General features: G+C 40.4%; 1 protein-coding gene across 1 annotated transcript in view; it reads left to right on the top strand.

Annotated features, from left to right (window-relative positions):
• Positions 1–713: 713 nt before the first annotated feature.
• Positions 714–18,197, top strand: part of TSHR (thyroid stimulating hormone receptor) — a 64,611-nt gene continuing 47,127 nt past the window's right edge. Inside the window, exon 1 of the mRNA XM_017813822.1 lies at positions 714–911. Within this exon, the coding sequence (XP_017669311.1) occupies positions 742–911 (170 nt within the window). The 5' untranslated portion in view covers positions 714–741. The remainder of the gene's footprint in view (positions 912–18,197) is intronic.

The following is an 18,197-nucleotide window of genomic DNA, read 5'->3' as shown; positions in this document are numbered from 1 at the left end:
CGAAGGGTTAATGACCTTTCCCAAATCTTCGCTCGCGAAGACGGGCCATTATTATTAACTTGCAGACAGTGAATTTTTGCTCAGTGTAAAGATCTGTCGTAACTTCACTGCTTTCACAGGTGACTTAGCATGGCTCTTACTCAGCCCCTTCCCTCCTCCGTTCTGCAAAGATGCCGGGAGAGACGTTCGGGGCCAGGCGTCGCTCCGCTGCCTTCGAGAATGGCTCTGCGGGCTTGTCCCTCCGTCGGCGCGGAGCCGGGGCCCGTGTCGCCTCGGCAGGGCTGTGCTGGGCAGTCCCGGCCGCTCGCAGCAGGTGGCCCCGGCGCTTCGGGGCTGCGCTGGACTCGCCGGCGGCGGGCGGAGCGCGGGGAGCGGCGGGTCCGGGCGGCGCGGCCCCGGTGAGAGCGGGGGCACGGGCGGTGCCGGGGCACGGGCCCCGCGGGAGGGGTGCAGAGGAAGGGGGGCTCAGGCCGGTGTGGGGCAGCAGCGGCAGGGACGGATGGCCGGCGGAGTGGGCGCGGGGCCGGGGGGAGGAAAGGGAGCCTGCCCCATGGCGAGGGCGCGAAGAGTTCCCTGAAACCTCTCCTGACACGCTTAGGGAGGAGGCGGCGTTGTCCTGCGAAGGTGCCGCCTTTCACCAGCAGCTTTTCGCGGCGGGGCAGCGTTGTCTGCCCCTGCAGCTCTGGGGTCTCCTCGTCCCCTCGGAGAAGCGAGGGGCAGAGCGGGAGCGGGCGGCGGAAGATGCTGTGCATCCCGATAGCCTTCCAGTTGTTGCTGGTGCTGGTGCTGTGCAGACAGGGCACAGAGAGGTGCCCTTCAGCCTTCTGCGAGTGTTCTGACTGGGAGGACTACAAAATCACTTGCAGGGACATCCACTTTATTCCCAGCCTTCCGGAGGACACCCAGACCCTGTGAGTACCATGGGATGGTTTACGGGAGGCACTACCCAGTTTTGAGTATTCTTACTTTGCCGGCAGGAGAAGCTCTGAGCTAATGCCTTGCGAGATGAGGAACTTGTGAGCGGGAAAGTGCCGCAATTTACTTGAGCACTACAGCATAGCGGGAGCGGCAGTATGCGGACTCTGTGTGTGACAGGAGGAGGTAGGAAACTCAACCTTATAGAGCTGTGAAGAGATGACTGTCCACTGGGTCTTAAGAGTTCTGTGTAAAATGTGGGAAAATTAGTAACTGGGCTTTTTATAGGCAAACTGAGTGGAAGGCTGGATTCTGTGTGGGAAGTGCCTAGAGAGTGAGGTGAAGGAAGGGTAGATCAAGCACAGTTTTGTAATTAAAAAAATAATAGGAATTGGATATGCCACCTCACAAAGAGTTCCACAAATTCTTCTATGTATTTTCAGCTTCTTTGTCAAAGCCAGAAAAAAAAAGAATCCATGGGAATTGAGAATCGTGATACACCGTCTGGGAGATGAAGTACTTCAGATAAACAAAAGTGTGGAGTGTGGGATAAAGCAGAAAATTTGGAGCTTGCCAAAGTCATAAAATAATTCGGGTACCTAAGCCTAAGTGGTACCATTACAGGCACAGTAAAAAATTTTGTCTAGGTTCCTGCCGCCAGTCCAGATGGGCAGCTTGTGTCGTATCTGTCAGATAAATACTGTAGAGAAACTGAAATGGCACCAGTCAGCTAAAACTAAGATGAATCACTCCTGGATTTTACTTTGCCTCATGAAGTACAAACTGTTTCTAGTCTCCAAGGGAAGGTTCAACTGTATATATAGATTACTTTCTGATAAAGTAAACAAACTCAAACTCAGTTGATTTAGTTGCAAGATAAAACAATAACGGGTTGATTGGTTTATGTCTTGATAATGATTCTCAGGACTTTATTTGAAAATGTGAACCATTAAGTAATTTGAACTTCTCAAGATTCTTTAACACCTGAAAGTAAAGGTTTAGCAAATTGATCACTAACCTGAAAAGACAGAAAAAATTATTTGTTATTTCCATTATTTTTATATGCCTTTAATTTTTTGGATGATTAGACTGCAGTATTTCAGTTAATAAGGTTTTAAACTATACAGGTTTTCATTTGGTTATTATACTTTTATATACGCACCTTATTTAAGTTGAAATTGCTGTAACATTACCGTATGTACCAAGTAGTATGTTCTTTGAAATCTACCATGACAAGTTAGAAAATAAAGCAGTTTCAGTTTATAGGAGAAATATGCCTTTGTACGGGCATTTAAAACAGTTAATAGAAACAATGAGATCACATAACGAAATTGGATACTTTCCTTGAAAAAATGCTGGTATGATGGCTGAGAAGTACCTCTCTACATACAGCTTCACAAATAAGCACTTTGGCCACTGGAGTTATAGTGTTTTAAACACCTGTGGTAATGAGAGCTTTAAGATCATAAACCACTGTTTTTAAAAGATAGAAACAATCAATGACGATCTTATTTCCATGGGAAAATAATTAAGAAAAACAACTGAGAAATATTTTTCTGTTTATATTGGGTGGAATTTAATCATCTGTACCAACTACAGTGACCATTGTAAACTTCTCAACACAGGTACTCCCTCCCATAGACAAGAAAATATTCCGGATAATGACAATTGTGATTTTATAGCGTATGGTTGAAAAGGTAGAACATGCGCTGTATAGTCTTTTATTTGAAAATAAATGGGAAAATTATTTGAGGAAATAAGGAAAACAGAGCTCTTTGCACACACAACCCCCCCCCCAATGAACAACCAACCAACCAACCACAACCCAAACAAACAAACAGCAACAAAAACAAACCAAAGAAAAAAAACCAAACAAAAATATTCCACAGCATTTTTTTACTTCAGTTTGCAGTTTTCTCTCTGGATAAAATGTGCATATTTTCCTTCTGTATTATTACTTGAATTGCTGAAGTCCGAGGGACTATAGCTGATTCTGTAGTCCCTCAGCAAATGACCTAATCTTTCTTTCACTCCATATGTTAAATGGAAGTCATAACAGTTACTTATATGTGTCTGTTATTGAGAGTGCTTTCGGGTGCTTCAGACGGGATTACTTGCACATGGCAGATAACACAAAGAGTTTTCCTAAGAGATTGTAAAGCATGTGCCCCTGATTCTGTCATGCTTTGCATCCTTCTGCCTTACAAGTGGCAACAGTTCTGAATTAAAGAGAAAAGATTCAGAAGTAAGTTTCTGCTAACCTTAGAACAAATGAACGCTTCTTTGAGGTGAAGTATGTAGCTGTACATGTCTGCACATTGTATGTTGAAACTCTACAATTTTCCCCAAATCCAGCAACTTTGTTACATTAGGCAAAGTAATTTTGCTTGGTGGTGGTAATGTGTGAACCTCAAGATTGCCAATTTTAAAACTTTCTTATGTGGCTATTCAGTTTTGTAGGGTTGTAGAAGTAAGAGGCTGGTGAGACTAAGAACGCTGTGCCAGCTTTTGGAGATGATGAGCTCTTTTCAGTCCACAGGATCTTGAAACTCCAATTAAAATTTCATTCTGATGAACAGTTGGGACTGTTCTCATTTCTTTACCCTACTTTAAGAGAATGGGCTAAGCCTTTATTTTAACAAGCCGTGCTTATAAGAAATTCCAATAAATGTTTATTTCCAACTCTTTTAGTGGAAAAGTGACATGAACTTAAGCCAGGAAAGTGTGCTTGTTTTAAACTGTTTGTGATGTATTTATCCAAATATAGTTAATGCAGGTGATTATCCAGAATGCCTGAATGCACAGATATTGATCTTGGAGATGTCCTTTTTTCAATACAAGTTTGTTTTTTTTTTTAGTTCCTTTCCTGGGGAATAAACAAAATAAGTAGAAAGAAAAAGGTTTTCTGTATTATAGGTAATTCTTATCTTGTTGCCTGAAGTTAAGGGTTATATAATCCCTATATAATATACTGATACCATACTATGGGAGGAAAACAGTTCTAAGTGGTATTGAAATACAGTACTAAAAAAATATGAAATTATATCTCAATATTTTTGTTGAATCTATAGTATATTTTATACCTCTCTCTGCACAGCTGACACCTTGACTTCGTCTGTTGCTATTTTACCCCTGCAAGGTCCTCCTTTGCTTCTGCCTTTGCCTAGCCTTGACTCCAGCACTCCTTCATGCTGTGGCAGGGGCACTACATGCAATGGTACTGAGATCTCTGTCCCAACCCCTTGGCTGACAGTGCTTTTCTCTGTCACCAGCAAAGTGCTGGAGCAGGGCAGCAATTGGTGCTCTAACCTCTTCTGTGTTTGGTGGAATATGCCAGGGGAGATCCTGGTCTTTCAGTTCAAGCAGATCCACTAGGAAGGGAGGGTTAATGACTGCAAAAAATTACTTATGGATCGCCAAAACCTCTCTGAACATCTGTCCAAAGCTACAATCATCATAATGCTTGAATTATTGTAATACCCTTTTTGGCATCATTATGATGACATATTCAGATAGTATCACTGTCCCAAATTCATCTCAATGCAGTTCCCAGTGCTTTTCATTTTATGAGCCTATTATTAGGCGTTTTTAATTACTTTTCTTTTGGCAATAAAACAAATGAAATTTTGCTTCTTGTTCATTTGTGCACTACATCTCCTGCATTCACTTACTAAAATAACTTCTGCTCTTTTCCCTTTCCCTTTCCCTGTCCCTTTGCTTTTCAGAAGGGATGCTAGTAAGGTTTCTATCCTGTACCCAGATGCTCTTTTCACGTCAACTTAATCAAATTTGATTGAAATTGAAAAAGAGGGCATTTGGAGGGGACAGTGGAACTGGCATATAAATAGATACAAAGCCAGTACAGTCTTTAAGAATATGCTCTTTACATTAGGTATAATTTACAGTTCTGCATCTGCTCCAGGATATTTTTCATAGGTAGGATACTGATTTTTGAGCTCAGCCTTCAGGCTGACATATGTCATGTTTACTATGCTGGTAGGGGTGAGCATGTGGATACCAGCATAAGATGTAGTGAAACAGCTGGCCTGTTTAGTTTCACCTGTTGTTGTCAGCTTTTGATAAAGGACATATGGAAACTTTGTAATATCTTTTACATATTTACAATGTGATATTTAGAAGTAGCAAGAGATATTCTGACTTCAGGTAATTCTAATTATTATCTTTTTTTAAACTTCATTACTTCAGAGTTAAGTGTAGATCCTCATAAATACATCTTCATAAACAACCTTGCAACATAAGCATATAATTATTATCCCTATTTTAATGATGAAGTACTGAGAGTCTAAAAGAACAGGAAAAACACTGACATGGTTAGAAAACTGAAGGAAGCTAATAGAGTATCTTCAGAAAACGGAAGTCATGCCCAGAAATGGAAATTTTTGGAAACTTGAAGTAATACAGTAAAAAAATATTTTGAAGAGAAACTTGTAATATCATGAAAACTCAGTATAACCTTTAAAACACATCAAATGGTAAGCCTGAAAAACTTTGACCAAATTAAAGCATCAGTATGAAGTTTTTTTTGAAACAAACTGAAAAACTGAGTAGGTTCAAGTAGCCTGAGTCAGATAATACTTGTGTAAGAGTTCCAAAGGCAAAAAATTGCTGCATTGCCTACTGTAGTATGTAACTTACCATTTAAATCAGCCATGGTGACAAAAGAATGGAAGGTCACAGGTATAGTATAATTCTTTTTTAAAAGTGCTTTAGAAAATACCTTGGGAACTAAATGCTTGTAGGTCTCTCTTCTTTGGAAGACTGAAAAATAGGAAGGAATCCATCTGATTGGATGAAGTGTACTGTTTGCTGCATCAGTGATGCTCAAATGATTGGGCGGCTGGGCCCAGAGAGTGATGGTGAATGAAGTTACATCCAGCTGGCAGCTGGTCACAAGTGATGTTCCCCAGGACTCAGTGTTGGGGCTCATCCTGTTTAATGTCTTTATTGATGATCTGGATGAGGGGATTGAATGCGCTCTCAGCAAGTTCACAGATGACAGCAAGCTGGATGGGAGTGTTGATCTGCTAAAGGGTATGTAGGCTCTGCAGAAGGATCTCAACACGGCTGATGACAAGCCCGTGCAGAGCTACAGGCCAGAGGAAGAGTGGCTGGAAAGCTGCCTGGATGAAAAGGATCATATATTCTATATATTCTGGAAGTAATATAAAATGGCTACATTTTATGAAATAATGTTTTAGTTGCAATTAGTTCATTTTCCAAACAATATTGAGTTGTTTTCATTTATAGAAGTATTTAACAGTTTCTAAAGAAAAAATCATTTTTGAGCTTTCTTTAAATTATTAATTTTTTTTTTTGTTTTCCAAACACCATTATACTTACCAAATCCATGAAATCATTTTATCAATTGTCTTTCAGGTAGGGATTTAAATAATTCTATGTATATGCTGCAACATAAAATGTTTCCTAAATACTGCATTTTACGAAAACCTACACTTTCTTGCCAAATCCAATATGTGTTATTATATTTACCTACACATTTCACTTGGAAAAACATAATATTACTTCTATAATCCTGCTACATAACTTTTGACATACAAAAGTCCTACATGTTGACATACAGTAGGTCAAATAGACTAAGTCTAAAAAATTAATATATATTATCCTCTCAGTTAAAGTGAAATGTTAAAGTGAAAGAATTTGTTCATAATCACAACAGTAAGTTGAAAAAAACTATTCTAAGGGTTCTTGAAGTTACTTACAAACTGTGCACTGCTTTACTGTACACACACCCCAACTCAAAGAAGTGAGCAGATGAAGAACAGGAATGAGGGGTAGTAGGGGACCAGAGAAACTACTGAAAATCAAAATAATAGAGTATTTTTTTCATTCCTTATCAGTAATTGTATCAGTAACATTGTATCAGTAGCATTTGGAACACTGAAATTTCCTGTGTCATGAGGCAGAAACCCATCAAATGCTGGGAACTCTACAAGCACAAATGAAAAAGCCATTCCCATTCCTAGTAGAATGAGCATTACTTCAGCATGCTTTAACTACACATATAGCTTGCTCAACAGAAAAGCGGAAGTACTGCAAATAGTTTTTTTGTAGATGCTATGTAGAGGTTAATCTCAATAAGAATATCTACATTTTTACAAGAGATACTGGTGATATGGCAGTAGAAACTCATTTTCATTTTTTACTTGTCTGTGAAGATGATGAGTTTTGATCAACTTGATAGCAAAAAAATGTTTTACACAAGGGTTAAACTCTGTTTTTGGAGATGATTTCAACAGTAGTTTAACAGACTGATTCTGTAAGTGTTACACTCCACTGAATCTTGAATTGCTACAGCAGTCAGTTTTCATTACATTGTTTTCTTTAGACATTGAATTTCCAACCTGTTACACTTCAGAAGCACACAACAGCCTTCTCTTGAATTGAGAAACAGAGCATATTGATATACTTGTAAAACAAAAGAAAAAGCTTAAATTTTACAAAAAAACCTCTGTAACAACTAAGCAATAGTTTACAGAGTGTATTGCAAAAAGCTGATAATACTATGTTTTCTGTTAGTATCAGTTAAGAGGGCAACCTTACACGAATATGACTCATACAGACTGTTTATATATTTGCAAAATCAATTGATATTTTCCATAACTTGAGTTTACAGAACCTCAAAACAGTCTAAGAAAAGGCGGTTGTATTTTGAAAACTGGACCATCTCAGGAAGTGTTTTTAAAAAGTCTAAATGATCTGCCTTCATCACAAACTGTGGTTGAACCTTCCCACATGCAGTTTAGATGCTGATCTGCTAAAACAGGAATGAGAAAAATGAGGTACAGTCTCAGTTTTTAAAAAAATCAATTTCAAACATGCTTTTGTGTTCTGCTGGACTCAGCCCTTACATATCCTTATGTTCACAGGATACACATTAAAGAGTCTCAAAAAACCTAACAATTTATGTTGTGAAGCTACTAATAGCCTAGCAGCTTGTTAACCACCCTTAGGTGTCTTCTAAGTGGTAGCCAAAATTTAGAGAGTAGAAAATGTAGCTTGCTTTACTCACTTCAATGAGAAGTGACCCATCTGCAAAAAGGCCATTTTATGTCAACAGCTTTTATTCTGTTCAAAATTGTTCAATCCAGCCAGTGCCCTGATACCTTACCCAATTCAATGTGAAACAATGATACTCAGGATTTTGCAAAATACGATGCTATGGGCTCAAGTAGAAGCAATCATAGCACCTATAGTAGATTTGTTGCAATTTAAACTTCAACATAGACAATGAGCTGCTGACACTTGCCAAAGTACGACTAGTTCTCTTTTGATCTCAAGTCTGTGAGTGTGATCTGCCTGGATGTAAAAAAACTGGCATTTTAAATGGCAGTCTTTATGAAGACAGATTGAGTCACATAACACAAAAAGGTTGACCTAGTTTTTTCTCACAAATGAGGAGATACTTAAATATAGAGGTTGAAGAGCCAGTAAAGGTAATTGAAATGAAACCTAATACTGTAACTTAGCATAGAATCATAGAATAGTTTGGGTTGGAAGGAACCTTTAAAGGTCATCTAGGTCAACCACCTCTGCAATGAGCAGGGATATCTTTAACTAGATCAGGTTGGTCAGCATAGCATGCAGTCTGACTTTGAATGTTTCCAGGAATAGGATACTTACTACCTCTATGGGCAACTTGTGCCTATGTTTCACCATGCTCATTGTAAAAATGTTTTCCTTATATCAAGTGTGAATCTACCATGTTTTAGTTTAAAATCCTAGCTCCTCGCCCTATTGCAACAGGCCCTGCTAAAAGGTTTGTCCCCATCTTTTTTATAAATCCTCTTTAAGTACTGAAAGGCTGCAATAAGGTCTGCCTGGAGCCTTCTCTTCTGCAGGCTGAACAAGTCCAGCTGTCTCAACCTTTTCCCACAGAGAAGTGCTCCAGTCCTCTGATCATCTTTGTGTCCCTCCTTCATGGTCCAGCTTTTCATCCATGAGCGCTTCTCAGCAGGGCTGCTCCTGATCTGTTCCTCCTACAGCCTGGATTAATACTGGGAGTTTCCCTGACCCAGGTGCAGCACCTTGCACTTGGTCTTGTCAAACCTCATGAGATTCCCATGGGCCCACTTTTTGAGCTTGTCCAGGTCTCTCTGTATGGCATCCTGTCCTTCAGGTGTGTCAAGCTTGGTGTCATCTGCAAACTTGCTGAAGGTGCACTTGATCCAACTGTCCATCTCACTGATGAAGATATTAGTCAGTACTGGATATAATACAGACCCCTGAGGGACACCACTAGTCACTGATGTCCATCGGGACTCTGAGCCATTGACCACTAGTCTCTGGATGCAACCATCCAACCAAATCCTTATCCACCCATGGAATCGATCTCTGTCCAATTTAGAGAGAAGGATGCTGTGAGGGACCGTGTCCAAGGCTTTACAGAAGCCCAGATAAATGACATCTGTTACCCTTCCCTTGTGCACTGACATAGTCACTCCACCACTGGATTGGTCAGGCAAGACCTTGGTGAGGCCATGCTGGCTGTCTCAGATCACTTCTCTGTCCTCCATGTACCTTAGCAGAGCTTCTGGGAGGATATCCCCAGGCACAGAGGTGAGGCTGACAGGTCAGTAATTCCCGGAGTCCTCCTTTATACCCTTTTAAACAATACATACAATATTTCCCTTTTTCTAGTTGCCTGGGACTTCACTTAATTGCCATATTCAAACATTACAGCTTCATATATTTCCTTCTATTGTGATCACAGACATACCTATTTAATGACTTTTGAACTAAGATTTTGACCTAAAACTGATATTGTTACAATTTTAACCTGAACTTTAAACTTTTATGATGGCCTACAATAAAATACAATAGAGAAGACCCGTGTTTCTGAAATATTGAGCTAAGAATCTATAAATGGCTGCAAAGAGAGTTCAAAGGGGACCATGAAATCTTAGAAAAGAGCAGTCTGAAGAGGTTCACTTCCTACAGGGAAAGAGAGCAAGAACAGGCTGTAATTGCTTGCTACTATTGTGTCTGATCAGAGAACCACTAAGTGCCTGTAATTGCTGCCAGCTGCTCAGCAGAGGTCAAAAAATAAAACTGAATGTTAGTAACTATTAAGATAGAAATATAGATGAAAATAAAGAAATTTATCTTTCCACTGATTGTGTACATAGTACCTGCAAAAGGACATTCAAAGGTACACAATTAATTACATACAAAAACCAACTACATAGCGGCCACTAGCATGTGTTTCCCCACATCCTCCATTCTACCTCACGGGAAGACATGCATGATGCTTGTTTTCGTCAGACATAATCTCCCTTGAACACGATGGTCCTTCAAAGATGATAGAGTGGCCTCAAAATGGCATCAAACTAGCTCCTCATTGCCCTCATTGTCCAGAGGGATATCCCATACCATATGATGTCATGCTCAGCATATTAAGCTGGGGGGAGAAGGAGGAAGGGGGTACTTTCAGAATGAAAGCATTTGTCTTCCCAAGTCACAGTTGATGGAGCCCTACTTTCCTGGGTATGGCTGAACACGTGCCTGCTAATGGAAAGCATTGAATTAATTCCTGATTTTGCTTTGCTAATGTGTGTCTTTTGCTTTACCTATTAAACCATCTTTATTTCAACCCACAAGTTTTTTCACTTTTCTGTTTCTCTCCCCGATCCCACTGCGGAGGGAGTGAGTGAGCAGCTGGGGTTAAACTACACCAACAAGGCATTGAGGCCTTTTCCGTGTCCTTTGTCAGTAAGTCCCTTGTGCCCTTGAGCAGTGGGCCCCCAATTTCCCTGTTTTCCTTTTGCTGACCATGCACACTTACAGAAGTCCCTCTTGTTACCCTACACATACATTGCTAGTTTCAGCTCCAGCAGACCTTTTGCTCTCCTAATGTGATACGTTCATATAAGATTATTTATACCTGTGCCCTGGGTAACTTTTTTTTGGTCAATGTTCAGGACATGATCTTGGGTGATTTGGAGCTTGCTTTGTGAGCCAGTAAGATAATTTTTGAGTTTCTGTGCTCCAGGACACTCCCAAAATTTAGTACACACACTTGTCTCCCAGTAACTAACAAAGTAAGGTGCTTTGAACTCAGATGAATTAGTCAGAAAGGAAATGCCCACCAAAACAGTTTAAAAGACTCCATGGTAAAACAATGCAGTTTTCTCCTTATCCATTAAATTAGAGAGTTTCCACAAATGAACTAGGAATTTATGAAATATCATTTTCCTGCAGAATCTCTCTGAGAGGTAAAATTCCTCTCCTGTAAGGGAGAGTCCACAAGGACTGATGCAAGTTGGGAAAAGGGTAAGTCTCTGTCACAAGAGAGTGAGCAAATGTTAAAACCCTATATATGAGAAAAATAATTCTGTTCCTTTTGGTGGGTAAATTCGGTTACAAAGGAAAAAATTAGCTGACTTCTTCAGAAGCTATCTCCACTACAATGTTCTGTCATGCCTGACCATGACCCACATGCATTCAGCTGAGCCTGAGACAGTCCTGATGTCAGTTTTGAAATTTGTGTAGCCCAGAATAAAAGATTTCCTTATGATACAATTCTGAAAATGTGTATCTATCCTGATTGCAAAATCCCAACTCTGAGCAACAGCATTATCTTTTTTCTGGCTGTCAGGAAGAAAAATTGTTACCATAGATCCACAAGAGAAGAATCTTCACCCTTTCCACCAAAATGATATCTTCTTTTTCTACTTAACCTTTCTTTCTTGCCATTTGCATATTATTACTTTTTTTCCAATTTTTTTGTTAATTTTCTTGATTTTTGAATGAATCAGGCATATGGATTAAACAGATGTTGCAGTACAGAAACCACTCTCCCAGACTGTGGAAATGTTTCAGTAGATCCTATTTACACTACAGATCACTTTGAACCATATCGCTTTAAAAAAAAATTTTTATGTTTAATTGAGAATAAGGAGGGAATTTGCTTGAAACCTGACTAGCTGAGCAGGGATTATAGAACAGTATGCTTTAGTTAACAATTTTCTTTACATTTCAAATGTAAATTAAGAAATTTCCTGCTATTCCACTTGAACAAAAAAAGCAACAACTGGTTTCGTGAGACAAAGAAAGTCTGAGATCATATGTGACAAAGAAATAGGCTTTAAAAACCTCAGATGCCTTTATGAACAGTTAGAGATACTATAAAATGCAGAAAGACCTCTAAGACCTAATTTTTTGTATATTAAAAGTACATAAAGAAGGAACACAGAAAGTTACTTCAAACCTGCTTGAATTTATGCTGAAAAAACACAGAAACAGTAAATCTGGTTTCACATTCACTTTGCTTAAGTAACTTTCATTGATGAATTAGAGCAGAGCTCTGCCTTAGGGAAAAGAAAACAACTCTATTCCAGAAATGTGTGTATATTATACATGTAAATATACATGTCATGGTTTGAGATCTCCAAAATTCTAATTCCCTAGTCTAAGCCCCCTCCCCCATCTCAACCTAATGTGGAATGGGTTTTCCAGACAAAACACGCCAGACTCAGAATGGGGGAAAGGGAATATATTACAATGACTGTACAAATAAATATTATAATACATTATACACACGATCACAACTATCTCTACCATGACATATAGTATTTACAATGGATCAGATCTCTTCTCCCCTCCAAATAAAAGTCCAGGAGGGAGGAAGGACAGATCCCTTCCAGTCTCTAAGCAGGAGTATCTTCTAAGGCAGCAGGTTCTCCTCATCTCATGCATGCAGCAGCTGTGGCTGGATTTCTGCCAGCACTCACGAGGGGGTATCCCCCTCGGCCCCTTCACACAGGCAAAGGGGTCTTCCGTGGGCTACGTCACCCCAGACAAAAGTCGTTCCACCATGGTCATATCACGAAATGCAGGGGCATCTTCGTGACGGTCTGGTATCTCCAGGGGACTCAAAGTCCCTTGCAGGGTTTCTGTGCCCTGCCTCAAGATGGCTGCAAGCTTCTTTGTAGCTTGCAGCAAGGGAGGGCCCCCAAGGTCACCCTCTCCGCATTCCTCTCCCTCCCGGTCCAGCTTCGGGATGCTTTTGAGCTTCTCAGCTCCTCTCTCTCTCTCTAGTGCTGCATGTCCAAAACTCCTCTCCATAATAGGAGTCCATGTCTCTCCTTTCCCAGAGGTCTCAAAGAAGTTTGGGGGGGTCTGGTTCAGTTCTTACCCCCAAAACTCTGTAGCTCTGCTGCTGACTCTCCTTCTCGGCTCTCCAAGACAACTCGGTGTCTTCCTTACTCAGTTGCATGTTGTTTCTGCTGCTTCTCCGGTTCAGTTCTTATCTGTCCTGGCTCTTAACCAGAGTCTCTGGACGCTGCGTCTGCCGCTACTGTCTCTGTTCACTCACAGTGGAGAAAACTTTCTCAGCTCTCACCTGCAGGCACCTAGCCCAGCTTTATGCTGTTCCAGGTCCCCGCAGGCCCCTGCTGGGGGCTGGGGGCCAAAGCCCCCCTGTGGGGCTCTGAGCCCCTTCCTCGTGGCTCTACAACATGGCCACCTCTCCCACAACAACCAAACTACAACTCTTCTCTTCCGTTTGCTTGTGGTATGTTTACAATTCGCAGGAGTGCCCATTGGACAAAACTTCAAAACTTCCAGGGGTTTCCACCCCTTGGGGTTTTACCATTTTCTTGGCCTCTGGGGGAAAACAAGATTCAAACCACTACAATACAGCTTTCTACTGCCTTACAGATGCTCATGTTTGTCTATATATGCAGTCCTACATTATGTTTGGAGGCAAGAACTGTCTGTGTCCTGTCCTCACACCCCCTGTGCCTACAGTTACAGGGGTTTGGTTCACAAATGATAGAAATAGAGACAATGAATGAAATAATGAATGTAATTGGCTTGATTTTTTCCGATTTGAGGAATGTAAGGAATGATCTAGAGCTGACTTGTGGTTATGACAAAGCAAGAGATCTCTTAACTCAAAAGTCCTAAATGAGCACTTAGCATTTTTTGTAACATATTTATCATGTGACTGTTTACAGACAGTTTTACTTAAACAGTTGTCAGAAAGCAAGCACACTCTTTTTGCTACAATTAAATGGCAGTAGATTGGAAGCCATTCCCCACCCAAATATTTTTTTACAATGTAATTAAGTTTACATCTTACTGAAATCTTATGAGGCCAGTTTCTAAAAGACATGGGCAAAAAGTTGCATTATCATTCTTTATGAAACTAAACCAGTAAACAATAGGTTTTAGTCTCCCTACAGTGAATCTGCGTAGTTCCTGCTCTCTCTGAGGGCAATTAGACTCACTCAAAGGGAACAGAAATATTTTTGTCTTTTCAGCTAACTCAATAATAGCTGGTGAGAATCTATTGAGGAAAAATAGCAGGATATAAAAATGGCATGTATTGATGGCAGCTGACTCATCAAGATCACAACATATCTATGTGCAGCTTGGTACAACACCCATACTAAAAGAAAATAGGAAGAGCCTGAACAGGAAGCCAACACTGTTCAGTGTCGTAGTTCTAAGTGAATATCCATGAATTAATTCCCTATATGCTGAAAATTCAGAGTTCACTGCCTCCTTTTTTTTTGTTCTTGCTTGAACCTGTTGTCAATTCATAAACCAGCTTTTTTTATTATGTCTAACAGCCAATTTGTCTCAAATCTTTCCTGAGGTCCTTTCTGATTTGTTTTGAAAATATGAGTTCAAAAATCAATCATCACTTGTTTCTGATTCCTTCAAAGAACTTGCGTATATGTGAGGCTAGCTGTGTCTTATTGAGAACCATAGCATTATGGAATCATAGAATCATTTAGATTGGAAAAGACCTTTAAGTTTGAGTACAACCCTAAACCTAGTACTGCCAAGTTTACTAAACTATGTCCCTTAATCACCATGTCTCCAGGTCTTTTACTTATCTCCAGGGTATTATGTTCAATGAGGAGCCCTTTTAGGACATAATGCCTACAGTGGAGACACACTATCAGTTTCAGGCACTGTAAAGGATAAAATCATAGAATCATAGTATCATTTAGGATGGCAAATATCTTTACGATTATCAAGTCCAACTGTAAACCTAACATTGCCAAGTCCACCACTAAGCCATGTCCTTAAATGCTACATCTACACGTCTGTTAAATCCCTCCAGAGCTGATGACTCAACCACTTCTCTGAGCAGTCTCTTCCAAAGCCTGACCACTTCTCTTTCCCTGAAGACATTTTTCCTAATATCCGGTCTAAATCTCTCCTGGCGCAACTTGTACCTATTGCTACTTACTTGTACCAAGCGCTACTTGTATCTATTAGGCTACTTACTTGTCCTATCGCTTGTTACCTGGGAAAACCTTTCAACAAGCTCCTTTTGGGTAGTTGTAGAGAGCAATAAGGTCTCCCCTGAGCCTCCTTTTCTCGAGGATAACAACCCCAGCTCCCTCAGCTGCTCCTCATAAGACTTGTGCTCCAGACCCTTCACCCAGGTTCATTGGCCCAGTCTGGACGTGCTCCAGCACCTCAGATGTGTTTCTTGTAGTGAGGGGCTCAGAGCTCGACACAGGATTTGAGGTGCAGCCTCACCAGTGCTGAGTACAGAGGGATGATCCCTTCCCTAGTCCTGCTGGCCACACTATTTCTGATGCAAGCCAGGCTGTCATTGGCCACCTTTACTACCTGGGCCCACTGCTGGCTCATGTTCAGCTGCTGTTGACCAGCAGCCCCAGGTCCTTTTCCACTGGGCCACTTTCCAGACACTCTGCCCCAAGCCTGTAGCACTGCCTGGGGTTGTTGTGTCCCAAGTGCAGGACTCAGCACTTCATCTTGTTGAACCTTGGACAACTGGCCTTGGTCTATCAATCCAGCCTGTCCAGATCCCTCTACAGAGCCTTCTGACTCTTCAGCAGATCAACGCTCCCACTCAACTTAGTGTCATCTGCAAGCTGATTGATGGTGTATGCCATCCCCTGGTCTACATCATCACTAAAGATGCTAAAGAGGACAAGCCCCAATACTGACCATTGGGGAGCCCCACTAGTGACCAGCTACCAAGTGGAGGTAACTCCATTCCCTCCATGGGAACTCACCACCATTCCCTGGACCTAGCCATCCAGTCAGGTTTTAACCCAGGGAAGAACGTACCTGTTAAAACCATGGGCTGCCAGCTTTTCCAGGATAATGCTGTAAGAGACAGTGTGGAAGGCTTTACTGAAGTCCAGATAGACTATATCCACAGCCTTTCCCTCATCCACTGGGCAGGCCACAACATTAGCAGCCTACTGTTTTGCTGGTAAATGGAAAGTAACATTCAGTATGGTCATTGCTTCCTGTAAAGTCTTTTTTTTTTTTAACTCAAATCCAGTCAGAAGCAGTGAGTTATCACAAACTGAGCAAGGGTAAGCTCCAAAATTCTTGTTTGGTATTTTCTGTTTGCTATAAATTAGAAAACGTCTGTTTTGCTATAAATTAGCCCTGACAGTCTGACAGTGTCCATATGTACCTCAGTTTGCAGGAAGAGGATACATAAGCACTAAGAACTCACTTTCAGTACAGAATTATACCAAACACTGACCCGCACACTTTCATTTTGTAAAGATCTAGCATTTCTTTAATTTCTTAGAGCTGGGCCAGTTTTGATGTATATTTTATGTTATTCTGTTGGACTGCTGGTTAATTGTAGGAAAGAAACCATTTAGTATTCTAGCATATTCAGAAGTGATTCCTTACTTTCAGAGTTACATTTCTATGTAAGTCTTTCATTCCTACCACATTGGTAATACTAGCATTCGACACTAGGTGGTAATCATCTTCTGGTAAGCTCAGGATGCATTTCACTATGTAAAATGCCTTTTTATAGCTATTTTTGCATCACTGAAAGACAAAAACACATTTATTTGGGAATAATTTTTAAAAAATATTCTTGTTTGTTTAGTAGTGTTGGATATATTTGAATATAAAAACCTAGAAACTAATGTGTCAATATCTGTTTGCCTAGCCATTAGCTTAGCTGTCATGGTTATTTCTCCTCTATAAAATCTGGAAGGTCATTGTTTGCTATAATTTTCTCAGAAAAAATGAAATTAGCATGTAGAATTTCTTTTATGGTCTGCGTAATCACCTACACTTTGAATTCAGCGGTCTGTTAAGACAGTACGTAGTGGGGGAATGACAGCTCTAATAAACACCAATATGTCAATATGTGCTACATGCTACTGTTTAATGGTTGTTTATGTAGTAGGTGTGTTACATGAACTTGGAGCCTTTTGGGTTTGCTGACAATCTCTGATACTGCTTCCCCCCACAACTAAGTTTTTGTCATATAACCGGCTATTTCTTCTCTTCTCCTGCCTCTACTTTATTGTCTCTCTTTATTCTTTTTAAGTGTGTTCATAAACACATCCTATAACCCATATTTTTTTTGTTATATTTGCAGAATGCAGAAAATATCTTTAAACCATAGCAGATAGATAGGAAGAAATATGATACTCCCACTTTCAGCTCATACATTAAATTTACCAGTTATTCAATCAAAATATAACCTTGAAGAGTATGTTTCTTTATCATTTCATAATACAAATAATTTGATATATTTGATTAATAAATATTATCCAGAATTTCCAGGCTTTCCTGACAGGAAGTATAAATTTTAAATATGTTAATATAAGTTTAATGTGAGCTCATTTAATGTAGTTCATGAATGATGGGCCTGACTCCATTCATTCATGGACTGGTATGAATGTCTGTTGTAAGAGCAGGAGGTCAAGAAGAGACTTAAGAGGGTGTTTAAATTCTTCCTTTTCTAGAAAATTGAATGATTTGTAAGTGATAGGTTAAGTACTAGCATCTGTAATAGTTGTGAATGGGGATTAATTATGTGTGAGTCAACATTTTGTAGATGAACAGAGGACCAGAAAGGATAAGAGAGGTTAAAAGTGAGCTTGGATACTCAGAAGTGACTTAAACTATATTTATCTTGGGTTTTTAGTTCAAACAGTCTCAGGTGGAAGCCTTAGAGCTGCCTTCTCCTCCTAATGCACCCAGGATACCATTAGACTTATTTGCAGCAAGGGCACGTTGCTGGCTGTTGTTTAACTTGGTGTCCACCAGGACCCCAGGTTCTTTTCATCAAAGCTGCTTTCCAGACGGTTGGCCTCCAGCATGTACTGGGCCCTGGGGTTGATCCTCCCCAGGTGGAGGACTTTACACTTTCTACTTGCTGAACTGTGTAAGGTTCCGATTGGCCCATTTCTCCAGCATGTACTGGGCCCTGGGGTTGATCCTCCCCAGGTGGAGGACTTTACACTTTCTACTTGCTGAACTGTGTA

Source organism: Lepidothrix coronata, unplaced genomic scaffold (genome assembly GCF_001604755.1).
Source record: "Lepidothrix coronata isolate B3197 unplaced genomic scaffold, Lepidothrix_coronata-1.0 Scaffold43, whole genome shotgun sequence".
In the NCBI taxonomy this organism is placed as follows: Eukaryota; Metazoa; Chordata; class Aves; order Passeriformes; family Pipridae; genus Lepidothrix; species Lepidothrix coronata.
The sequence above is the reverse complement of the archived record's forward strand: the minus strand, read 5'-3'. Positions and strand labels throughout refer to the sequence as shown.